The 26,164-nt window shown below is 53.1% G+C and overlaps 1 protein-coding gene across 1 annotated transcript in view; it reads right to left on the bottom strand.

Moving 5' to 3' along the window:
- TMEM132E (transmembrane protein 132E) overlaps positions 1-26,164 on the bottom strand; it is a 61,146-nt gene that overhangs the window by 8,698 nt on the left and 26,284 nt on the right. Inside the window, exons 2-5 of the mRNA XM_086355616.1 lie at positions 4,986-5,916; positions 2,515-2,661; positions 2,067-2,259; positions 1,239-1,382 (exon numbers count right to left, since the gene is read on the bottom strand). Of these exons, the coding sequence (XP_086211742.1) occupies positions 1,239-1,382; positions 2,067-2,259; positions 2,515-2,661; positions 4,986-5,916 (1,415 nt within the window). The remainder of the gene's footprint in view (positions 1-1,238; positions 1,383-2,066; positions 2,260-2,514; positions 2,662-4,985; positions 5,917-26,164) is intronic.

Here is a 26,164-nt window from a genome sequence, read left to right as displayed (position 1 = left end):
TTAAATAATTTTTAATAATATTAAATCTAGTATTTAATATTTACATTTAAATAATATTAAATTTTATTTATTTTTAAGTTTATTTTTATTTATTTATTTATTTTAATTTTATTTTATTTTTAAACTTTACATAATTGTATTAGTTTTGCCAAATATCAAAATGAATCCACCACAGGTATACATGTGTTCCCCATCCTGAACCCTCCGCCCTCCTCCCTCCCCATACCATCCCTCTGGGTCGTCCCAGTGCACCAGCCCCAAGCATCCAGTATCGTGCATCGAACCTGGACTGGCATCTCGTTTCATACATGATATTTTACATGTTTAAATGCCATTCTCCCAAATCTTCCCACCCTCTCCCTCTCCCACAGAATCCATAAGACTGTTCTATACATCAGTGTCTCTTTTGCTGTCTTGTACACAGGGTTATTGTTACCATCTTTCTAAATTCCATATATATGCGTTAGTATACTGTATTGGTGTTTTTCCTTCTGGCTTACTTCACTCTGTATAATAGGCTCCAGTTTCATCCACCTCATTCGAACTGATTCAAATGTATTCTTTTTAATGGCTGAGAAATACTCCATTGTGTATATGTACCATAGCTTTCTTATCCATTAAATAAAATATTTTAAATAAATATTTAACAACATTATTAAATGTTTTAATATTTATTTGTCCGCATCGAGTCTTAGCTGCTGTGTGCAAGCTTCTCTAGTTGCTATTCGTGGGCATAGCTGCCCCACAGCATATGGGATCCTAGTTCCCCACCCAGGGATCAAACCCACGTCCCCTGCGTTGCAAAGCGGATTCTTAACCAATGGACTATCAGAGAAGTCTCCTAACTCATGTTCTTCTGGAGGCTTCCACCCTGGGCTGGATCTCCATCTGTTCACCAGCCCCCAGGTTTAGGGCCTGTCTCTGAGTACCCCCAGGACCCCCTCCCCTATTGCCTTACCCAATGTTTGCCAGATAGCAGGGGTCCATAGCGACTTGGGGATTGAATTCAAGTTGTCAACGCTGCCGTTTCCCATCAGCCTGCCAGAAGGGCTCTTCTAGGGCCTCCCCTTGCTCAGGCTGGACGTGGGATGCTCTTCCTCCCCCATCCCCTACCACTTCCCTCCTCTTGTCTACCAAAGGAGCCTGTCTCAGATGTGAATTGCCCTCTAGATTGGTGTCCTACTCCCCCTGAAGGTCTGAGGCCCTTCTCCCAGGGCCCCCACCTCCAGGAAGCCCACCTTGATGATGTCCTCATTGTCAGATTCGCATTCCACCAGGGCAGAGACGTCTAGGACAAGGCCGGTCACCTCGATGGCGATGACCTTGACGGGGATGGCCACTGTCCGGCCCGTCAGGATGGCGGTGTTGATGATCTCTGTGTCCTGCAGGGAGGAGAGGAGGGTGGGCTCTGTGAGTTGCCTGAGGCCCCCTGCTCTCCCAGGACCACCAGCCAAGGCCCCCAGCTCCTGGCTGCCCCAACCCCACAGATGGATGTCCTTCTTGGAAGGACACCGGTACACATGCACAGACAGATGCATCTACCCAGCCTCATGTGTCTTCTCTGATGCTCTGCTCACGTGGACTCCCATGGGTGCCTTCAGGGTCTACCCCATTCTGCTGCCAGAAAACAATGCTTCCCTAATCCCGCACCATCTTTTCAACATCTTTGATGCTTGTCCAGGCTCAGAAGAACATCCAGCACATTTGCCTGGCTCTTCCACGTTCCCCTAGGCTGGCTCCACTTCCTCCTGGCCATTCCAGATGCCCCTGGGCTGGTCCCAGACAATCATTCCAGTGCACTCTCCCTAAAACCCATTGCTTCTTTGAATAAACTATTCCCTTTCCCATCACTGCACATTTGTGCACAAGATCCCCTGCCTAGAGCACCCTCATAATCTTCGCTGTGTGAGTTCTTCCTCCATGAGTCCTTCAAGGCTCCATTGTATGCTCACCTCCTCCAAGAAGCCCCCCATGGTGACATCTCTCACCTCCGTGCCCCTCAGCAGTCACTGTCCCATTCCAGCACCAGGCACAGAGTTTGCCTGCCTTCTGCGAGGGAAACTCACCATGGCCAGGGGCAGGATGGCCTGCACATCCCGCTGGATGACCGTCAGCTCAGTCACGGCCCTCTCCAGGTCCGGCAGGGCTCCATGGCCCCGGTAGTCAATGTGCCACATGATCCTGCGCTTGACTGACTGGCTGGTGAAATTCTCCATCTCAAAGTCCAGCTGCAGAATCTCCAGGGGCCCCTGGCCCTCCCTGCATGGTGGGAGAAGGGACGAGAGCCCAGGAAGAAGAGCTGGGAGCAGCTCAGGGGCTCCGAAACCTTTGCTGGGGACTCTATCCCTCCTCAACGGCCCGCCCCGGGGCTCTTTGAGCCCTCCCCAGCCTGGGGAGTCCCTAGAAACTAAGCCCCAGCCCTTCTGCCGGCTTGGCCTCCTCCATCAAGACTTCCCCTCACACTCCCCCGTGGTATCCTGCAAAAAGGTGGACAGAGGAGCCACCCTGGCTCACCAGGGGGGCAGCGGTGTGCCCTGGGCCCAGGACACATCCACGGTGGCTGTTGAATGCTTGGCCCCGGTCAGCAGCTCTGAGGTCACGTGCCATTGGCCACTCCGTGACTTGGTTCCTAGAAGGGTCACACCCTTCTTGGCCTTCACCCTGGGACAAAGCAGGAAGAAGAGGGAGAGGGTCAGCCTGGGGTCCCAAGGCTGCCCACCTGGCTACCATGCTTAGGCTGCAGCTGGGAGAAGGGGGAGCGGCTGAGTAAGTTACCCCAAGTTCTAGACTCAAAGCTTGAAACTAATCTGGGGACTCTGGTATCACATAGCTGCAACCTCTGCCCTCAGTGGAAGCTGTAGTCCCTTCTATTATATCTCTACCAGGTCTTGCCATACGTCCATTTGCATACCTTAGTGACAGGGGACTCACTACTTCGGCACACATCACATTGCATTTTCAGAAAGTCCCTGAAAGGAGAAGCCTCTTCCCTATAATTAGCTGAAATAGAACAGTCATGGGCTCTGTTAGGGCAAGAGAGAGCAATTCTCCACCCGAATAGACACCTGGGGAGGTGAGCAGGTATTCTCTGAATCTTCTTTTCTTCAGGCCTAAAAGCTTCAGGGCCTCCAACTGTCAATTTTGGCCATAGTTTCAAGTCGCCCGTAGCCTAGTCACCCTCCTCTGGACACTCGGAGATATATCTAAAGTGTAGTGTCTTCAGCGGTGCTCTAATTAACACTAACTAAAGCAAAACGATTATCACCTCCCTAATTCTACACCGGAGAAGGCAATGGCACCCCACTCCAGTACTCTTGCCTGGAAAATCCCATGGATGGAGGAGCCTGGTAGGCTGCAGTCCACGGGGTTTCGAAGAGTTGGACACGACTGAGCGACTTCACTCTCACTTTTCACTTTCACGCATTGGAGAAGGAAATGGCAACCCACTCCAGTGTTCTTGCCTGGAGAATCCCAGGGACGGTGGAGCCTGGTGGGCTTCCGTCTGTGGGGTCGCACAGAGTCGGGCATGACTGAAGCGACTTAGTAGTAATTCTACACTCTCTACTCCCATTAATGTAGCCTGAGATCTCTGAGGACTGATTTAACTCACATTCACATTCAGGTATTAATCAATGAATTAGGTATCACCCTGGGCATGGCAACCCACTCCAGTACTCCTGCCTAGAGAATCCCATGGACAGAGGAGCCTGGCTGGCTGCAGTCCATAGGATCGCACAGTGTCGGATTCGACTAAAGTAGCTAAGCAGCAGCTCTCCAGGAATATCTGTACTTCAGGGTAAGACATTCAGGAGAGAAGGCAATACTTGAAGAAGCTGGAGGTTAATGGTGCTGTTTCGGGCCCCATGTATCGTGTGCTTGGGTTGGTGGGGAGCATTTTGGTGGGGCTTTTCTTATATCCTCAGAATCACTCAGTAAGGCTCAAACCATGGATTCTGCTTGCGAGACATCATTATATTTTGTGGGGATGTGATATGATTGAAGGCAATTCTGAATCTGTGAACTGTATCATTCTCAGGGTGTAGAAAAAGCTGGGACTCCCCCCAACTTTTCTCCTAACCCCAGGATTAACCAAATGTCCTGACACATGGACACTCTCCTGTTCCTATTTTGGCTTGCAGTCAAGGGGCTGCTCTCAGATGTCCATGTCTCCTCTTTGGCCTCAGTCTCATTATTTGTAAAATGGGGGAGCTGCACCCATTAACGTCTAAGGGCCCTTCCAGCCCCAGTTCTATCATTTTGGATGTCCTTGCTTGTGAAAATAGATATTTCCTCTCTATCATGACACTAAAGAAAGCTGAGCGCTGAAGAATTGATGCTTTTGAACCATGGTGTTGGGGAAGACTCTTGAGAGTCCCTTGGACTGCAAGGAGATCAAACCAGTCAATCATTCTAAAGGAAATCAGTCCTGAATATTCATTGAAAGGGCTGATGCTAAAGCTGAAGCTCCAATACTTTGGCCACCTGATGTGAAGAACTGACTCATTGGAAAAGATCTTGATGCTGGGGAAGATTGAAGGCAGGAGGAGAAGGGGACGACAGAGGATGAGATGGCTGGATGACATCACCGACTCAATGGACATGAGTTTGAGCAAGCTCCAGGAGTTGGTGATGGACAGGGAGGCCTGGTGTGCTGAAGTCCATGGGGTCACAAAGAGTCAGACACGACTGAGTGACAGAACTGACCAACCATGACCCTATGTCTGTGAGATAGGGAGGTCAGAGCTGCTATTTTGTGGCCATGAGGCAGAAGAGAACACTGAGGCTCATCAGTGAGTTGTCTTTCTGAAGTTGCTAAGTGATAACAGGAAGAACTGAGACTAGGATATTGGAGGAGCAGGTCTGGGCGCGCCCCCTACAAGGTTTTCAGGTGTACATCAGATCTTGGGAGGAAGCCAGCCAGCTCCCGCCCAACCCTCCCCCCTCTACCATGCCCCACACCCCACCTCCCAGCCATAGCCCCCTACCTGAGAGTGAAGTGCTCCAGGCTGGGGCTGGAGGGAGAGGAGGAGTTGGGGGCCAGGTAGAGCACGATGCTGAGCACCTCCCCCGGCTTGAGGGGCCGGTCTGGCAGGCGGATCATCAGGTTGCTGTCCAGCCTGTGCTCCTGCAGGGTCCTCCTGGGGGGCGGGCGGAACAGGCTGATGCTTCCGATGCGTAGCAGCGGGTGCTGGGTGGGGCTCTCGGCCCGGGCCCCGACTCCGGGTCCGGCGCCCCGTCGGGTCCCCCCACACCCACCAGACGCATCGGGGGCATGAAGTGTGTAGTAGAGCTCGGCTTGCTGACTCTCCCCGGTCGCCTCGGGTTCCAGCCCATCCGGAGACTTGCGGCGGGCGCTGGGCGGCGCGGCCGGAGCCGGGGGCCCGAACCAGGCCAGGGGCAGCTCGGCCCGCACGAGACAAGTGGCCAGACCCCCGCTGAGGCGGCAGGAGCTCTTGACCTCCCGGGCGTCGCGGAAGGCGTGCAGGCGGACGCAGGGCAGTCGCTCCGTGACGCCGAAGTCATCCCAGTCGCGGCCGGCCACGTAGAACAGCACCTGGGCCACGGGCTGCGAGGCGGGCACGCGGGAGTGGACGATGAAGGCGCGCACCTTCCAGCTGACCGTCAGGCGCTCGGGGATGTCCAGAGTGCTGGACGGCTGCAGCAGCTCCCGGGCTACTACCTGGCTGGTGCTGAAGGGCCCCAGGGAGACGTTGAGGACGGGCAGCTCCTTGGTCTGGAACACCACGAAGGGCTCGGAGCGCTGCAGGGAGCCATTGGCCACCGTGGGCGGTGGGGGCCGCGCCTCGCGCAGGAAGAAGGCCAGTCGCGTGTGCGACAGACGGTAGCTGATCGGCAGCACCGGGCTGGCCTGCGGCCCTGGCGGACTGGGGCTGGCCGGGTGGGAGCGGCCAGAGGCTGGGGACAGACAGAAGAAAGACCCCAGAGTGGTCAGGAGAGGGGGCTCTCGGACCCCAGGGCACCCCAGCCTCTCACCTTGACAGAGGGCTGGCCACTCCCTGCCAGACCATGCTCTCCATCCTTGTGGCTCCAAGCCTGGCCCCACCTTAACTGGTGTGTTAATTGCCCTCTTTGCTGATTCCTTCATCCCGGAGGTAAGGGTAAAGCTAATCCCTGTACAAAGCACTGGGAAGCTTTAAAGAGGCTTTTTCCTCCCGCATCCTCATTTGTAAAATGACTATAAAAATTGTTTCTGCCTCCAAGTGCTCTTGTGAGGACTTACCAAAGTCATGTGTGTAGAGTGCCCAGAGCAGAGTGTGGTGCTGAGGCAGTAAGTTTTCTCTTACTGTTATTAATGGTACAGTGCAATACATATTACCGGCTTTCCCAGTGGCTCAGCGGTAAAGAATCTGCCTGCAGTGCAGGAGCCTAAGGAAATGTGGGTTCGATTCCTGGGTCAGGAAGATCCCCTGGAGGAGGGCATGGCAACCCAATCCAGTATTCTTGCCTGGAGAATCCCATGGACAGAGGAGCCAGGTGGGCCACAGTCCACAGGGTTGAAAAAAGTCAGACATGACTGAAGTCACTTAGCACGCACACGCAGTACATATTTAATGGTTTAAAATTGTTTATTAAAATCAAATGATTATTTGTGTATTATTATGACAGGCAGTGACTTATTTGATCCTCCAATTAAGCCTTTGAACCAAGTATTATTATGATCTCCATTGATTCAACCAGTTTTCTATCAGCAAGTTCTCTTTGTTGAGGGCCTATACTTATCCAATACTTATCTCTTAAAAATGAAGGGGCTGGAAGCTTAAATAACTTACCCAAGTCCACATGAGTGAAAGGGGCCAGCAGTAGGATTCGAACCCGGGGCTACCTGGCTTTCAGACCCAAGCCTTTATGGCTCCAGCTGCCTCAGGTGGTGCAGGGTCCCCAGCGATTCCATATGCTCCCCCCCAACTCCCTTTATGCTTACATGAATGCTCAGTTGCTAAGTCGTGTCTGACTCTTTTGTGACCCCATGTACTATAGTCCACCAGGCTCCTCTGTCCATGGGATTTTTCTAGGCAAGAATCCATGAGTGGATTACCGTTTCTTTCTCCAGGGGATCTTCCCAACCCAGGGATCGAATCCACATCTCCTGCATTGCAGGTGGATTCTTCACCACTGAACCACCTGGGAAGCTCTACCAGCCCACAGATACACACAGGGAAGTGGATCGCCACTCCCCAAACCCACACGTGGGCCTTCGGGTTTTGGGCTTGACTTCCCCCTCCTCTTGGCCCCTCTCCCCATCCTCACAGGATTGCGCCAGGTTCTAGCAACTCCACCCCTTGGTGCTCCGTTTCTGGGTTTGAAAGCCAGGTGGGCGCAGGTTCAAATCCTACTGCTGGCCCCCTCCCCAGGTTCCTGCTCCAGCTGTGGCTTCACTCTTGTTGTTATGACAACATAACAGAATCTAACTGGGTCTGTCCTCTCTCCAGCTCTTCTCTCATCCCCTCCCTGCATCGCAGCCAGAGGGATTTATTTCCCCCAAACACCAATGCTTGGCTCCTCATTCCCAGCTCAGCACCTGTTTGACACTGTCAGGGGGCAAGAAGGACCGATGTGGGGAGGTCTGAGGTTTGAGAATCGGTTCTGGATCTTCCGACGGACCTCTGAGCTGTGTTCTTCACTTTTGATGTTGTGTTGTCATTTGTTTTTGAGAATCAAGAAATTCCCCTATAATTCATGCAACACAATGCAAACGTGTATACTGTTAAAGACTCTCTTCTTTCTTCTAACAGAATAAAATTCAAGCTCACCTTGCGCCTGAGCATGGCATTCAGGGTCCTCTAACAGTGGGCTCTAGGCTTCCCATTCCCCAGCATTCCTCTTCCTAAGCCCCTGCTGCTAGCATAACGAAACAACTTCTGGTTAGTGCTTGCTGATGCTGCCTTCCCTGGAGAAAGGCATGGCAACCCACGCCAGTAGTCTTGCCTGGAGCATCCCTTGGACAGGGGAGTCTGGCAGGCTACAGTCCATAGGGTTGCACAGAGCTGGACACGACTGAAGCGACTTGGCATGATGCTGCCTTATCGCACCTCCTATGCTCATGCTGTGCTCTCTGCATTGGATTCTCTCCTATCTGCCCACATCCAAATCCAAACCGTCCTCCAGGGCCCTGCTTGAATGGCGCCTCCTCCATGAAGCCCTCCAAGAAATGACTTACACTTCTGGGAATTTCTTCAGAGTTCTGCCCTTCTCTGTGGGGACCTCTTATCCTGCCTGGTGGGACAGTTATCTGTGAGGCCTTGCACTCAGCAAGCCTTTAACAAATCACGATTGATTGACACTGAGTGATTCACAGAGACCTCGAGCCCAACGAGGAGACTCCCAATTGATTACACGGTGGTTACTGCCACATATGCATATTATTATTTTACTACCGTCAAACCTTGACGGTTTCACAGACATTCACACCCAATTCCTCATAAACCCAACGAACTAAAAATTCTCTGCTCTTGAAGTTCTGATGTCTGTGTCTGATTTTTTATTTAAATCTGTGGTTTAATTTTCTAATTTAACAAATGAGGCAATGAGCTAGGGGCATGACAAAGACCCTGGGTCAAATGTCCTAAGAGGAGTGGAACCTGGTATCTGTGACCCTTTAGGGCCCCTCCCAAGCAGCCCTTCCCATTACCTGGGGAAACCTCTGGTCCCTGGTCCTCTGGACAGCCTGTACTTTAATCATCAGACTGCTCCCTCCGTTTCCAAGAGAACTCTGTTCTCAGGCCACCCTTCCCCACTAGACACTCTGCAGTGCTGCAAAGTAAGCCAGTTTTCAGTGATGGGGTGGAGGTGGGGGCCGGGTCCCAGATGAGGATGGGAAGGTGTCTGGAGAGACGACAGAGACTTCCTGGCTGGTGCCTGGAATCCCTGCCCCATGGTTACCACTGGAGTCTCTGAGAAGGTGTGTGTGTGGAGGGGCTGGTCCCAGGCACACAGGTGGGATCTAGGATGGTGACCTGGGTCAGGGCACACAGCCAACCAACTGCTTTGGAAGTAGCAGGAAGCAGGCAAACAGAAGCTTCGAGACTCAAATTCAAGGCTTATCCTTGCCACACTCAAACGGCAACTTGCTTCCCATTTTGAGCCTCAGTGTCCATCTCTAAAATCGAGGTGGTAACATCAGGCCCCTCATGGAGATGTTGAGGGGAGCTGAAAGACCAAAGGTGGGGGCACTGCTACACGTGATGGGATGTCCAGGGCCTGTGGGTACTGAGCCGAGATGGGCAGAGGCCACCGTGCCCGTCCTGCGGGGGTGGAGCAGGGCAGCGGCTGTCAGGACTGTGCTCAGGCTGGGTGGACAGGGCGGGGACATGGATGTCAGAACCACCGGCCCCACCTCGCTTATCATCCCCAGGAGACCCCGAAGGCTGCTAAGTGGCACTTAATCCCCTTGAGCCGCTCACCGTCCCAACCTGAGGGCTGGCCATCTGGACCCCCCCAGAGGCACAGTTGGGGCGGGACCGTCAGATGGGCAGCAGACGTGGAGGGGCGTGGAGGAAGGGGCATGGAAAAACATGCCTGCCTGCCCTCCTCCACCCTCAACAGATTTTAGCTGGACGAATGCAGTTCTCTGAATGAACCTCTCAGCACCAACTGGGAAAGCACAGGCTAATGAGAGCACCCTCAATGGGGCTTCCAGGGGAGACCTGATGGCCAGTGGGCAGAGGGTTGCTGGCCCTAGGCTTGGGACTCCTGACCCTTCCCAGCAACCTTGCAGATAAGGAGACTGTGCTTCTGAAACGGGAAGCAACTTATCTTAAGAAACCAACTAGCATTTAGAAAAGGGAGCCAGGAAAGAAGATAGTGTGCGGGTACCACAGTTTTTGTACTGATGGCATCACGACACACAAACATGCCCCCCATCACTACCATGAATCATTCTATCTTCTGGGGCCCTGAGGACCTTCTGTGGGCTGAGCGGGGATGGAGGTGTCCCCGAGACCCCCGCGCTAATCTCTGCTCTCCGGCTCACTAACTCTGGAGCCTAAAGGAGGTGGCTTGATCTCTCTGGGCCTCAGTTTCCCCAGGGAGGTGGAGAAGGCCCTGGAAGCAGTCTGGTGGGGCTGCGGGGAGGAAGGGGAGACTGGTGGAGCTGCCAACAGATCAAGTTTTCAGGGACACGGTGTGTGAATGTGTGTGCACGTGTGCATGTGCCGACGTGCACGCTGGCCTCCACCTCGAGCTAGGTCCTGAGGTGGGGAAGGGGTCCTGCGGGGGTGGATGTGCCGGCCTGGATTCACCCTGCCTTGGAAACAACTCAACTCCCTCCAGTCTAGTGGGAAGCATACACACACACACACACACACACACACACACACACACACTCGTGCTCACATAGAGCCGGGCACACACCTGTCTGTCAAGCCCCACAGCAGGCACCCCTTGACAGGTGGTTCTGAACCCCTGCTGCCCCGGCTCTCATCGGTTCCGCTCGACTTGCCAGACCCCAAACTCCACCTGCTGACTTCTGATTCGGCTCGGCTTGCCCTGTGGACCAGACAGCATTGTCTTCCTGTAAGTGGCCTCCCCTCCCCGAGGAGCATCACTTGGATTGTCCCCTGCCCACCCCACCATCCACACAGCCTTGGGCCTGCAGAATCATATGGGTCTGCTCCTGACCCCGTTGCTGTTTCCCTAGGAAGGCGGTTCTCCCTGTCTCATCATATCTCATGATCAGCATTATGGGCTGAGTTGTGCCCCCTCCAAGTCCCAACCCCCGGCACCTCGAAATGTGACGGTGTTCGGAGATGGCGATCTTTGAAAGAGGTGATTAAATTAAAATGAGGTCATACGGATGGGCCCTAATCCAGTAGAACTGGTGCCCTTAAAGGAGGAGATTAAGACACAGACACACATGAGATGAAGACCCACGGAGAAGGCGGACATCTACGGGCCACAGCGCGAGGCCTCAGAAGGAACCCACCCTGCCATCACCTTGATCCCAGACTTCCAGCCTCCCAAACTGCAAGGACATAAGTTCCTGATGCTTTGCCACCCTGTTCTGGCAGCCCAAGCAGGTTAATGATTGGAGGGATGGGCTATTTCCGCCCCTCACATTCTCAGTTTCCCCAGTGAGATGTGGACACACTGTAAGGGGGTGGAGGAGGAAGACAGGCTGGAACCATGCAACTTTTTTTCTTGGCCGCTCGGCGTGTGTTCCCCAACCAGGGATCGAACCTGCAGCCCTTGTGTTGGAACTGTGGAGTCTTAACCACCGGACAACCAGGGAAGTCCCTGGAATCATGCAGCTTTTGTCTTCGGTGATAATGAAGGTACATTCCCAGCCCCCTCCCCTGACTGTGCCTGGCCTGGGACCCTTCCCAGCTGAGCTGAAATCACTCCTTCCTCCCGCAGCCCTGGGAGGGTGCATACAGGTCTTTACCATTTGGGGACTATGGATGGGGCTTCCCTGGTGGCTCAGACAGTAACTAGGATGGGGTGTCTGTGAATGTAAGAGGTCTGAACTCCCATCCCCAACCTCCATCAATCTCCCGCCCCCTCCCCTGGGCTCTGAACCTGCCCAGGCTTGGGGACCCTTGGGAGCACCATCCTTGAGGCCGCTTCTGGACGATGCCCAGCTGGGAGGCAGCAGGCTTCATTCTTCCCCTCTTGTTCCAGAAAGAGACTAAGGCACCACTGGAGTGAGAAAGACACTGGACCCGCCAGCACTGAAGAGAAGATTTGCACAGGGTGTGGGGGGTGGGGTAGTGAGGACCCCCATTCTGCCATGCCTGGCCCAGGCATCACCTCCTCCCTGAAGCCTTCCTGTATATCTCCGCTGGCATCACCTGGGTAGTAAATTGTTCTGTGCAGCTCCAACTCTGGCTAATCTGGAGCTTAGCCCTGGTATGAGCGTGAGATGCAAAATCGATGTTGTGTCTCATTGGTCACCTCTGTGAATGCTCCCTGCGGGGTGGGGTGGGCAGGATGCTGGTCCACGTGCCTCTTCGTCTCTCAAGTCACCTCCAGGACCAGAGGGCAGGTACTTATTTATGCTTTCGCCTTTCCAGCTGGCTTGGGATCCGGGCAGATACTGGACTTAACCACTTTCACATAGTGTGCAGAGTGGTATGCACGTAGGTGTGTGTATGTGCTTAACGAATGTCAATTCTATCCTCTTCTAAGGCTTGGGGCACATGCTTAGGGCCACTGGCTGGGACATAGGCCCTTCGTTTTCGCCTCAGCCTGGCCCCAGGTGTCTAGGAGGGCAGCAGGGGCCTTTGCTACCCCCAGATATGCGTCATACCTTCTCCCCAGACACAAAGGCCATCCTTCCAAATCTATAAATGAATCTGCGTGGAGGCTAGGGCCAGGGGAGGGGGCACCTCTGGCCATCTCCCTGCCTCTAATCAAGATCAGATGCCTCCTGCTTCTATCTCTAATTGTCCCCAAATTAAAACTAATCACTTGCAAATCAGAAAGAAAAAAAAAGATTGTCATTAGCTTTATGAATTTGAGGCTGTGGGGTCACAGCAGGGCATGTCAGCAAGGCCAGAGGGTGCAGGTTTGTGCTGGGAGAGCGCCTGCTCACATGTGTGTGTGTGTGTGTGTGTGTGTGTGTGTAAGCACCACACCCAATGTCTGGTGCTTAGGGATCCTTCAGCACTTACTCTTGAACTTGCCTGAATGTAAGACACAGCCACAGAAAATAAAACAGCCACAGCAAACAGATTCTAGAAAGGCTGGACTCAGGCTGACACAGTCACAGTGTTCAGGGAGAGACCTGGCCCCTTGTATGCTTATTAAGCCTCCCAGGCGTTGCCATTATCATCGGAGTTTGGACCACACAGCACTAAGCAGGCGGGATTGGGAGATGCTGAAGGGCTGTGGCCTGCATGCCATCAGGTGGCCATGCTGACGGTGCAGGATGAAGCGTCCGGAGCCTAGAACAGTGCCAGGCACACACTGGTGCCAACTCTAGAAACAGATGGGTGACACAAGAGAGGAAGCAAGAGGCGGGGTTGACGCAGGTGGTGAGGATGCTAGTGAAGCTGAGCAGGACCCTGTAGCACCCTTCTGGGTACAAAAGCCTTTCCCTGCCCCCTCGTTTCTTGTCTGTAGGGAAAAGGCTTCAGTCTCCTAGTTGGAACTTGGGGAAATCTTCCCTGAGTTCTAAAGAGCAGGCACAAGCAGTTAACGATTCGGAGAATAGAGTCACAGAGCTCCTGGGTCCTCCTGCAAGGATGAAAACAACAGTCTGATGCATGTCTTTGAGTTGTTCTGCAGAAACTAAGACTCCCCTCCTGACCCAGGTGGAGGATGGTGACTATATGCTGACCACAAGCACGCAAACCCCAGAGTGGCTGGGACTAGAAGGCTGAGATTCCCAAAACATCACCCTATGACCTCACCACCAGCCAATCAGAAGAAGGTCTGTGAGCTGATCACCCATCCTCCAAACCTCCCTCTTAACATCATCTTTAAAGACCCTCACCTGAAAGCCATTTAGGAATGTGGGTCTGTTGAGCACAAGCCACCCATTCGCCTTGCTTGGCCCTTGCAATAAAACTTTCTCTGCTCCAAATGCCAACCTTTTAGTTTGTTTGGCCTCACTGGGTATTGGGCACATGAACTAGGGTTTGACAGCACTGGAGGCCATGTGGTCTAGAATCAAGAGCCCATGGATGGGCTATATCCAGTGACCCCTCCTAACCCTGACCTCCAGGCCCACAGGAGGGGTATGACCTACAGAGTACACTCCCCTGGCCCAGGAGTTGGCAGTGGAGGAAACTCTCCACTGAGGCCCTGAACTAGAAGAGAGAGGAGGGATGTCTGGCTGATGAGTGGATCTGATCCAGTGCAAGCGCATCATTTCTGCATTCTGAGGCCCTACTTCCCCATCAGCAAAATGATGATTTAGCAACCAGTGTACTAGTTACTGGGCTTCCCTGGTGGCTCAGACAGTAAAGAATCTGCCTGCAATGCAGGAGACGCAGGTTCGATCCCTGGGTCAGGAAGATCCCCTGGTGAAGGGAGAGGTTACCCACCCCAGTGTTCTTGCCTGGAGAATTCCATGGACAGAGGAGCCTGGTGGGCTACAGTCCATGGGGCTGCCAAGAGTTGGACATGACTGAGCGACTAACACACACACACACACACACACACACACATACACACACACACTAGTTACTCCAAAGTGAATGTTGGAGTAGGAAAAACCTACATCTTGAGAAAGACTTTGTTTTTTAAATTAGTGATATGTGGTGTCAGTAAGGGTTTTAAGATATAAGATGTTCACATGACCTACTATTGGGGGCTGAACTGGGCAAACTTTCTAGAACGCAATTTCAAAATATGTTTTAAAGGCTTTGAAATCATTCATGCTCCTTGCCCCAGTAACTCTGCCTTTGGGAATCTATTAAGCAGAAACTGGTTCAAAGATTTTTGCTGAAAGATATTCACCGCAATGCTATGCCTATTAGTAAAAAATTAGAGACAACCTAAATGTCCAAAAGCAGGGTATTGTTCAATAAAAGCAAATGCCTAAGCATGGAGGTTTTCAAAAAATATTTACTCAGGTGGGAAAATGCTCCCCAAATAGTTTGAACTGAACAAAGGAGGATGCAAAGCTGGCAATATGGCAGCATATCAATTTTTTATAAAAATATGTAGACACTGGGAGGAAATGCATCAAAATGCTAATGGTGGTTATCTCTGGGGGTGAGGATTATGCATGATTGTTATTTTTTACTTTATGCTTTTATGTATTTCTAGTTGTCTGCAAAGAACATGTATTGCTTGTAAAATTAGAAAGAAAACAATAAATGTCATTAAAAATGAAGGAAAGTGTTTGAAGCTGTTCCAAGAATTAAAAAATAAATAAATAAATAAGGACATTAAAAAATAAAAGGAAGAAGAATCTATGTGGTTTGGGAGCCACACAAATTCACATACAAATCCCAGATCTGACACTTCTTAGCTGTGTGAACTTGAGTCAGTTATATAACCTCTCTGAGCCTCTATTGCCACATTTGTAAAATGAGGACGTGTTGTGTTGTGCTTAGTCATGTCCGACTCTTTTCGACCCCATGGAATATAGCCCTCCAGGCTTCTCTGTCCATAGGAATTGTCCAGGCAAGAATACTGGAGTGGGTTAATTATCACGCCCTCCTCCAGGGGATCTTCCCAACCCAGGGATTGAACCCAGGTTTCCTGCATTACAGGTGAATTCTCTACAGTCTGAGCCACCAGGGAAGCCCCAGAATACTGGAGCGGGTCGCCGTTCCCTTTTCCAGGGGATCTTCCCGACCCAGGAATCGAACTGGGGTCTCCTGCATTGCAGGTGGATACTTTACCAGCTGAGCTATCAGGGAAGCCCAAAATGAGTGTAACAGAATCTATTTCATAGAGTTGTCATGACTAAATAAGCAAATTACTTGGCATAGTTTCTGAAACAGAGTCAGTGATCAGTGCTCATTCATTCATTCATTCATCACTTATTGGTTCTTTGGTTCTGAGAGGAGGGAAGTGCTGACCTGCTTTTCCCCAGAACTTGGTGCATTGTTTAGCTCCTGGCAGGTTCCCTGTCAACATCTGTTAAGTTAAACAGGACAAGTGCTGAGGTGACAGGCACATGGAGCAGAATGTCTCGAGGACCTGGAAAGTGGCATTGAGGCTGGAACGAGGGCTCGCTGTTGGGGTCCCTGGAACCCAGCCCAGGAACCTGACCTCAGCAGTTTCCTCCTCCCTCTGGGCATCAGTGTCCTCACCTGGGAGAAGAGGCTAGTCCCTGCCCTGCCTGCCACATGGGTGACCTTGGGCTGGGCAGGGGCCATGTGTGCAGGGAATCCTGGTGGGTTCTCATCCAGGCAGGGATGGCCGGATAAAGGGGAGGTGACAGCTGGGCCCAGCAGGCCCCAAACACCCCCCGCCCCCACCCCTCCGCTAGGGTAGGGCTTCTATGTACTCTAGAGCAGTCTGGGTCTTATACAAAGATGCTGAAACCCAGCCCCACCTCTGCTCATCAAACCCAGCCCCACCTCTGCTCATCAAACCCAGCCCCACCTCTGCTCATCAAACCCAGCGCCTAGTGCGAGGCTGTTTCTGTCTCTTTTCAAACTGACAAAGATGCTTTATAGGCTGGTCCATACAGGCAAGACCGCACCCGAGGTGGGACGGTGATAATCCACCCCTTGGAGAAGGAGTCCAGCAGAGGAGAGCTCCCTGAGGTCTGGGGCCTGAGACAGATGTCCACCTCCGCTCCGAGCACTCCTGCACCTCCCTCCTCCACTTAGCTCTACCCCTTCCCAAAGCAGCGCCCTTGGGGCAGGGCTGTGTGTCCCCCCACCAACCTGGAGGCTCCCTGTCCTCTAGCCCCTGTGTCCCCAGCACTGAGGGCCCCTGTGTGCCGGCAGCCTGGGCTGGGCTGGGAGCAGCAGGAGCTGGTGGGAAGGACTTCCATTCAGTGAGTATGTTAATAACTCACTGCAGGGGCGGGGGCAGGGTCAGGGTGGCCCCTGAAGTCTCCAGTGGCCCCTGTAGCCCCCAGGGGCTCCTGCTGCCTCCTTGGAGGCTGCAAATCCTGGGGCAGCAGCTTCCCAGTACTGTCCCATCCCCGGTGGGGCTGGAGCACAACACCAGAATAGTGAGCTGGGGGAGGGGCAAGTAGGAGGGGCTCCCTTCCCCCACGTTGCCCTAAATCCTGTTGGCCTGCTTAGTCCCAACAGCACTGGGTGATTGGCCAGGTCATTTCCGGCCATCTGCCTGGGAACTCCCGGAGTCTTACCTGAAGGATGGCAGGGCCCCTTCCCCCATATTTTACAGATAAAGCAACTGAGGGTCAGACAGGCTCTGTCATTTATAAATTGTGTGACCTTAGGCAAGAGGCCTAACATCCTTCTATTGGATTTCCTGGCTTCCCTGGTGGCTCAGCTAGTAAAGAATCCGCCTGCAATGCAGGAGACCTGGGTTTGATCCCTGGGTTGCTAAGATCCCCTGGAGAAGAGAAGGGAAAGGCTACCCACTCCAGGATTCTGGCCTGGAGAAGTCCATGAACTATACAGTTCATGGGTTTGCAAAGAGGTGGACATGACTGAGCGACTTCTACTTTCATTTTCACTTTCACATTGAAAAACTGCAAAACGAGGTGATAGCAGTCTCCTTTTTAACTATTAAAAATATTTATTAATTTTAGCTGTGCTGGGTCTTTGTTGCTACCCACGGGCTTCCTCAATTTGCGGAGAGCGGGGGCTACTCTCTAGCTGCGGTCCTTGGGCTTCTTGTTGAGCTGGCTTCTCTTGTCACAGAGTTTGGGCTCTCGGGTGCACGGGCTTTGTAGTTGTAACCCATGGGCCTAGTTACCCCGTGGCATGTGTAATCTTCCCCGACCAGGGATTGAACCTGGGTCCCCTGCATAGGCAGGTGGATTCTTAACCCCTGGACCACGAGGAGAGTCAGAGATGCCTCTCTGAGAGGCTTACTTTGATAATTAAATGCTACTGTTATAAGAAGCAAAGCATTTCAATGGTGCCTGACACCCAGCTATTGTTTAGTTGCTAAGTCGTGTCTGACTCTTTCGCAACTCCGTGGACTGTAGCCTGCCAGCTCCGCTATCCATGGGATTTCCCAGGCAAGAAATACTGGAGTGGGTTGCCATTTCCTTCTCCAGGGGATCTTCCCAACCCAGGGATCGAACCCACATCTTCTGCATTGCAGGAGGTCTCTTTACCACTGCACCACTTGGGAAGCCTAACACCAGTTAGCCCTCCTGAAATGTTAGCTATTGTTTGGGTGTTACTACCTGCGTTATTAAATGGATCCCCACACAGCCTCCTGAGTCCAGGCCCGGAGATCCTTGGAAACCCAGTGACGGGCTCCCCTTCCCCATACGTGAACCCCTACCCTAATCGTCTCGTGCTTTGACAGGTGGCTGACTTGGTGCCACTGAGGGTGGGTGCCTGTTGCTTTCTTTCTCCCTGGCACCCTGCACAGAGCCATGAATGAATGAAACAACGGCTGGGGTGGCCCTATCCCAGGCCATCTCTCCTGACCTGGCCATCTCTCCTCTCCTGACCTTCTGCTTTCATGGCCTAAAATCCATCCTTCCACTGGACCAGATACTGCAGGAAATCAGAAAGACACAGGTGAAAAAGAGCGGAGGGAAGGAATAGATGCTGGTGGATGAAAGAAGGAACCAAACTCAGCTAAGGTGGGAGGTAGGGATGCTTCTTGAGGGTCAAAAGAGGACTAGGACACCAGAAGATCAGGCAGCCATGGGCCCCCAAGGAGGTGCTCCTGGGACAGCCCCTGTGTGCTAGGACCATCTAGTCCTGCTTCTGGGCCCAGGGGAGGGCGCCTGAGGCTCCAGGATGGAAGGAAGACCTGCTGGGTACACAGAAGAGTAGGCCACAGGCCCAAGGGAACAGGGTTCTTATTGCCCTGCTTCTCCCAGGAGCATCTTCTTACCGGCCCCAGAGCCTCGATGCTAGACAGAAGCAATCCCAACGGGAGACTGAGGAAATGTCTCCTGGTCCCAAGAGACTGGTTGGGCTGAGATCACTCCTTCCCCTCCAGCTTCTGCTCTCAAGGAATCCTGTGAGCTGCTTCCCTGATAGCTCAGTTGGTAAAGAATCTGCCTGCAGTGCAGGAGACCCCGGTTTGATCGATCCCTGGGTCGGGAGGATCCCCTGGAGAAGGGAATGGTTACCCACTCCAGTGTTTTGGAGAATTTCATGGACTGCATAGTCCATGGGGTCGCAAAGAGTCTGACACGACTGAGTGACTTTTTCACTTTCATACATGACACCAAGGTGCAGAGCCTTGGGACCCACGACATAGAGGGAGGGTGAGAAAGGGTAGCCCGGGAGGTGAGGATGTGGACCTGCTGGGGGGCGAGGACCTTGAGAAATGGACCACTCAGACGGTGAACCTGGGCTGCAGGTGGCCACCTCCCTAGGGCCTGCTCCGTGAGCCTGCCCTTGTGAGCTGTGAGCAGGTGTCTGTCTCTTTGTCTGCATCTGTGACCTCACGATCAGAACCAGAGGCTCAAAACAGGCTCCTGAAGACAAGGAGGCCTGTATTTTCAGGCAAGCATCGCTCACCGCCCCCCTCCCCACCCGGAACAGCTCTTTCATTTACTTCTGAAAATCTGGAGGGGCCCCATCCTCACCGCTGGCCCCGGTGACCACCGGCAAGGCCAGGGCACGACCTCAGCCCCAGACCTCAGTCTGCCCCGCCTAGTGGGCCGGATGTGACGTCTTTTCAGTGACGCAAAGGCTCTGTGGGGACCCAGCCCTCGGGGAGCCCCCGCCTTCACCCCAAACACACTCGCCTCTCCTGCAGCCCGGCTTCCCCCGCTTCAGGAAGCCCCTCCCTGAGTGAGTGAGGGACGGAGCCTCACTGATGTGGGAAGGGCCTTTTCAAGACAAAGGGCTGCCTTTGCCAGTCCAGTCCTTGAGCAAGCATCAGGAGCCTTGGGCAGGGAAGAAGGGCGGACAGCCGCGGGGCGGGGATGGGGTACACTCAAAAGGAGCAAGCCTGAAGGAGGTCACACCACCCAGGAGGACCGACCCCACCCCAAGGGCATGGAAACCCGGCCTTGAGCCGCTCACTGACCGACCTAACCAGACCACTGGTCAGGCTGCCAAGGAGGGCTCGGGGAGGGAGAAAGAAAGAGCAGAAATAAGGCAAGGATGGCAGGAGGTGGGGGGGAAGAGCGGTGCGGGGAGGGTGGTGGGGGACAGAGAGGAGGTAACTCCATCTGAGCGGGCGGCCAGTGGGTGGAGGAGGTGAGCAGAGGGCAGGGGATGAGGCGTGGGCATAGGACGGAGGCTGGGGGCTGGGGGCCCAGGCCCAGGACCAACCCCCCAACCCTGCCTGACCCAGGAACCTGGGCAAACCTGTACAGCCCAGTCTGGGGCTGCGGCAGGAGCGATGGGGGAGGGGAGCCCGGGGGAGGGGGCTGCTCTCCGAGTTACACTAAATGACTAATGTGCATTATCCTAATTATAGCGGAGCAAGCTGAGCCTTCCCACTGGCGCAGCCGCCTGCATCTCCTAATAAACAATTAGCCGCAAACAACAGAAAAAGAAAGTGTGTGTGTGTGTGTGTGAGAGAGAGAGAGAGAGAGCGTGTTCCTGAGTGTGCCTGCGGTGAGTGGGGGTGGGTTTGGAGCTGGGCCTCCCTCGCCACACACACATACACACTCTCCTGCTGCTCCCGAGGGGAAGGCTCTGGGGGAAGCTGGAGAACCACGTCACTGTTCTAGCTCATTCCATCAGGTTGGGGGTCAGGGCTGCAGCCAACAGCAGCCCCCTGCCCCTCCGGAGGTGGAGGGTGGGCCCGGGGTTCATATTTAGAGGCTGCTTATGGAGAGCAGGCACTTGGACTGGGTCCCAGATTCCTCACTGATAACCCTGGGGACTAGCATCCTTGCTTTTGCCTATGAAGGAACCCAAAGCTCCCAGAGGCTAAGGGGCTTGCCCAGGGACACACAGCTGGGGTGAGGCCCCACCTGCCCCTCTGAGTTCCCTGAGCTCATTGAGAAGGAGCATTGGAGCCTGGAAGTTGGAGACCAGGCGATCAAATAAACTATGTTCCCAGACTGGCACTGCAGGTGGGCATGACTTTTGCTCAGTTGCTAAGTCGTGTCTGACTCTTTGTGACCTCATGAACCACCGCATGCCAGGCTTCCCTGTCCTTCACTCTCTCCCAGTTTGCTCAAACCCATGTCAACTGAGTCAGTGATGCCATCCAACCATCTCATCCTCTGTCACCCCCTTCTCCTCCTGCCCTCAATCTTTCCCAGCATCAGGGTCTTTTCTAATGAGTTGGCTCTTCTCATCAGGTGGCCAAAGTATTGGAGCTTCAGGCATGATTATGAAGGTAAGATTTTGTTGCTGGGCCACAGAAGCATCCCTAATGTCTTGACAGCAGTCCTGAGATGGGAGCCTTTTTCCTTGCACTTAGGCGGTTGGGAAGGAGGAAAGTGTGTGTGTGCTGGAGATGGGAGAAACTCAAGGACCAGGGAACCGCCACCTGCAAGGAGAGATCTGGGCTCCCATCACCTGCAGAATGCACGGGGTACCAGTCCGTCTTGGTTTGCTCAAGACTGTCACGGTATAATGGGCTTCCCTGATGGCTCAGTGGTAAAGAATCCGCCTGCCTACATCGTGCTGCACCTTCCTTCCCCTCTGTACTGTTCGTTTACAGATTTTGCTTTCTCTTATTTTTTCCTAAATAATTTATTTAGGCTGCACTGGGTCTCGGGTGCTGTGTGTGGGCTTTCCCTAGTTGCAGTGAGCAGGGGCTACTCTCGAGTTGCGGTGCATAGGATTCTCACTGAGGTGGTTTCTCTTGTTGAGCAGCATGGGCTCTAGGCACGTGGGCTTCAGTAGCCGTGGCGCGGGGCTCAGTTGCTCCACAGTGCTAACTCCTGGACCACCAGGCAAGTCCTCTGCTTTCTCTTAGACTGAAGCCTTGCTGAGGGCAGGGAGCGGGCCCTTCACTCTGCAGCCTGTCTGCCTAGTACCGTATCATAACCAACACTCAATATAGTCAACAAATAAATATTTATTCAGCCCTTTCTCCGCTCACAACCCTGCTGGGAACTGCCTAGGGAGACAGAGATAAAGAAGCTGGTTTCTGCCCTTAAGGAATTTGCTGGCTACCAGCGAGACCAGACAAGTACATAAATAACCATGCTACAAGGTAGGAAGTACTGTAAGGCTTCCCAGAAGAGCAGAGCTCCCTGGGCATGGGAAGAAGGGTCAGATGTCTACACAAGCAACGTGGGAAGAAGGAGGAGGAGGAGGAGGGATGAGAGCACAGTGTCTTGAAGAATAAGTGGGAATTCAACAGCTGCCTGGATGTGTTGGGGACCTTTCAGGTGGAGAGAAGAGTGTGGCAAAAGGGCCGGGGGTGTTAAAGGCCGCTTTGGATTGAGTGCCATGTCCCAGGGAGAGCTGAGACTGGGTGGGCATCAGGGAGCAGAGGGTTTCGAATGCCAGGCAGAGGCATCTGAGGATTTCATCCTAGGGATTTTCAAACTGAGTTCTGTGGAGCTCTGAGGCTCCGTGGAAGCATCCAGGCCCAGCGCAGGGAGGATTCACAGCCATCGTCATCAGCTTTGGTAGTCATGAATTTCCACCTAGGAAATAATGGCTCCTGCGCCTTTGAACGTCTGCCCACCATGCCATGGGCGAGGGGGAGCCGCCAGGGTTCTTGAGCAGTGGGGAGTGACACCAGGAGGTGGTACCTGGCCCTGTCTCCCTGTCCCCTCCCCCCCATATACCCCCAAGACAGCAGGGCAAAAGCAGGGGAGATGAATAAAGCTGCTGCTGCGAGAGGCTGATACACAGCGTGAGAAGCGAGCACTATGATTAATTTCCTGAGCTTCTAAACAACCTGGCAGGTTGGCCTGGGCTCCCTGCCCCGGGCTCAGCTCCTGACATCCTTAGGTGAAGGGGCAGAGACTCCCGGCAGGCACCTTCCCCAGCTCACCCTCCTCTCACCTGATGATCATTTCTGCTCACAGTCGCTTTCCCCTTCTTCCTTCTCCCATCCCCATTTCACCCTGCTTTAATCCATCCCCTCCTCTGTCCTTGCCCAGCACCTGTTATGAGAGTGCTGAGACAGCAGAGTAGCCGAGAGGCTTGTCCTCCAGCCCATGTGCAGAACCGAGCACAGGACGCTCCCTAGACATCCCCCCAAACTCCACACCTAGATCACGCTTTCCCCACTTCCGCTCACTGTGATTCACCCACCATTTTAAAAGATGCTGAAATCCCACCTCTTCCAGGAAGCCTGTCTGGGCTGCTATAATGGAATCTGAGCTGAGAGTGGTTCAGAATCTGAGCCCTCACTCAGGGAAAAAGAGCGATAATCAATGAATGATGTCTGCTCTGAGTGCCGAATGGGAACAGCGGTTTCAATGTCACATCTTCACGGTCTTCACCCTCCTGACTCCTGGCATCAGATGGTTGTACCCAACTAGACATTTTTGACGTCCCTACAGCCCTGAGATTCCAGAAGAGGCTGTACAAGGACAGAGGATATCCTCTTCAATGCTGAGTCCATTTGTTCCTTTGTTGTCCCCCTCTCCTCCTGCCCTCAGTTTTTCCTGAGAGGCAGAACCAAACCAGAACCCTGGGTACCCAGCTCTGCCTAGCGTCTGCTGTGTGACATGGGCACATCCCCTGCCCTCCCGGGGCCTCAGCTTCTGTACCTGTGACCTCTCGGGCCCTTTCCACTTCAGACTCTGGACCACTCTCTCCCTGCACGGTAGACAGAATTATCGTCTCTATTCTTCTGGGCTGTGCAATAATATGACACAGCTGTGCCCCTGCCCCAGCCTGTGGGGAGTGGATCTACTTCCCCAAGTCCTGATTCGGGGCTTTGCCATGGGATTTGTCTAAGCCAATGAGATTTTAGCAAATGACACACACAAAGAGGCTTGAAATGTGCTTGCACAATTGGGCCTTTTCATCAGAATAATAAGCCTCAAGTCGCACACGGTCCAAAGATGCAAGAAACATGAACAAAAGGAGTAACCATCAGCTTGGAGTCCTGCCAGCCAATCCCAGTCCAGAACACCCAAACCCCAGACAGCAGAAGTCTTGCAAGAAATAAATGTGTAGTATTTTATGCCACTGAATTTGGGGAGCAGTCTGTTATGTGGCGTTACCATGGTCATAGCTGACTAATACATCTTTCCTAGGTGCATGGAAACCCGGTGCTGAGGAGGGGCTCTGAGGGGCTGGCTCAGCCCCTCTGCCTGTAGACAAGGCCACAGCCTGTAGGAGGCACAGGCGGTTCCCTGCAGCCCAAGGTGGGCAGCAGGACAGGGGCAGGCTGCTTTTGGGCTGGGGTGTCTCTGGGGAGCCTGGCCCAATGGAGCCTGTTCTGGATAATGCAGAAGAAGTCACCACTGAGGCCCCTCTCATTCCAAAAGGAGGCATCTTTGCTGGGCTGAGCTTTGAAGAGCCATGTGGTTCTGGAGCCGTGTGGTCTCTCTCATCATACAGTTCATGCTCCGAGGGCCTCAATTGCCCGTGTGACAGTCAGGGACGAGGGACCTGAGTCTGCTCACTTAGGGCTTCGCGGCTGATTACATAAGGAAATGCAAGCAGCTCTTTAGACAGCCGGGGACAGGCACAGCTCTCTCAGTGCTGCCTAAGCATTTGCCGGCCCTCCGCCTTGGTATTCTGGGCAGTGGAGATGCAGGCAGTAGAAGTCTGCAGCTTAGCTGCCAGACTCAGATAAACCTGGCTTTGAATACCAGTCCTGCTTCTTTGCAGCTGTGTGACCCTGAGCAGACAGCTCACCCTCGCTGAGCCTCTGCCATCTCTCCTCTTAGGGCTCATGACAGTAGCAGACACTCCATGGGGTGGCCTTGAGGATGAATGCAGGTCCTGTGCGTGAAGCCGGGCACAGAAGTGCTCGGTGACACATGTGAGCAAGGGCTATTAATAATAAGCCAGGAACTTCCCTGGTGGTCCAGTGGTTAAGAATCCGCCTTGCAACGCAGGGGTCACAGGTTCGATCCCTTGTTGAGTAACTAAGATCCCACGTGCCATGGAGCAACTAAGCTCATACCGCGATTATACAGTCCAAGTGCCACAATGAAAGAACTCGAATCATGCAATGACAATCCCCTGTGCTGCAATAAAGTCCTGATGCTGCCAAATAAATAAACACTAAAAGTAATAAATCATCATTATTAAATAATTTTATAATAATTCAGTTCAGTTCAGTCACTGAGTTGTGTCCAACTCTTTGTGAGTCCATGGACTGCAACACGCCAGGCTACCCTGTCCATCACCAACTCCTGAGGCTTGCCCAAACTCGTGTCCATCAAGTCAGTGATGTCATCCAACCATCCCATCCTCTGTCGTCCCCTTCTCCTTCTGCCTTCAATCTTTCCCAGCATCAGGGTCTTTTCAGTGAGTCAGTTCTTTGCATCAGGTGGCCAAAGTATTGGAGTTTCAGCTTCAGCATCTATCCTTCCAGTGAATATTCAGGGCTGATTTCCTTTAGGATGGACTGGTTGGATCTCCTTGCAGTCTTATTTATAATAATTAAAAAATAATAAGTCATTGTCATTAGACTCGGGAATTTATCTTCCCCAAGAAGCAGTCATTCCTTTACTTGGACTTTTAAAGGCTTCCCAGGGGCCGGATGGGACACAGAGAGGTCACGGTTAATCTCTGAGGGGGACGGATCCACAGGCAGCTAAGATGCTGAAGGTGTGCAGAGCAAGGAATGATGGAGTTGGCCTGGAGAGTCAGCAGAGCCCTTAGCTGGGAAGGTGAGTAGGACTCTGCCAGGAGGAGCAGGGGACGAGCGGGGCGGGGTGACAGCTCAGAACTTGGTGTGTTCAGGCACTAGTGTGGGGGTGCACTTTGAGTGTGTGTGTCTGGAGGGGAGAAGGCAGGGATGGGTGATGACACAGGAGAATAAGCAAGGCCAGATCACGGGGCGTCGGTATCACTATGGCGAGCTCGGAGGAGCCATCCTACACACGCGACGGGAGATGGGAGCTATTAAAGGTGGAAGGGGAGTGGTGACCTAGTCAGCTTTTCAATTTGAAAAGAAGCGCTCTTGAGTTCCCTGATGGCCTAGTGGTTAACATTCTCAGCTTTCACTGCCACATCCTGGATTTCAGTCCCTAAGATCCTGCAAGCTGCATGGCAAGGCAAAAAGAAGAAAAAAAAAAAAAAAGACATTCTCCTGGAGGGTGATCCCAGGAGAGAGCTTGGGACCAGGCAGAGCACGATGGATGTGACTGCAGTGGTCCAGGGGAGAGATGCGGGGGCCTTAGTGGCATGGTGACAGTGAGGAAGGAGAGGACCCTTCCCGTAAAGCCATTCATTCTGAAGACTCCAGGGCCTGTCTGCCTGAGCCGGGTCTTGGCTCCACACTTTACTGCTACTGTGTGACCTTTGGCAGGTTACCACCCTCTCTGGGCCTGCTTCCTTGCCTGCTAAGTGGAGACAGCACTGGGACCCACCTTGGAGGGTTGCTGTAAGGATTAAATGAGCTAATGTGCAAAGCCCTTAAAAAGATGCTTGGAAGTAGGTAAGCACATGAAAGTGATGACTACTTTTACTGTTACTTTAAAACAGCACAGGGCTTTCCTCATAGCTCAGATGGTAAAGAATCCACCTGCAATGCAGGAGACCTGGTTTGATTCCTGGGTCGGGAAGAT

This window comes from Bos grunniens, chromosome 19 (genome assembly GCF_055505025.1).
Source record: "Bos grunniens cultivar Pamir isolate PY7600 chromosome 19, Bosgru_T2T1.0, whole genome shotgun sequence".
Taxonomy (NCBI): domain Eukaryota; kingdom Metazoa; phylum Chordata; class Mammalia; order Artiodactyla; family Bovidae; genus Bos; species Bos grunniens.
The sequence above is the reverse complement of the archived record's forward strand: the minus strand, read 5'-3'. Positions and strand labels throughout refer to the sequence as shown.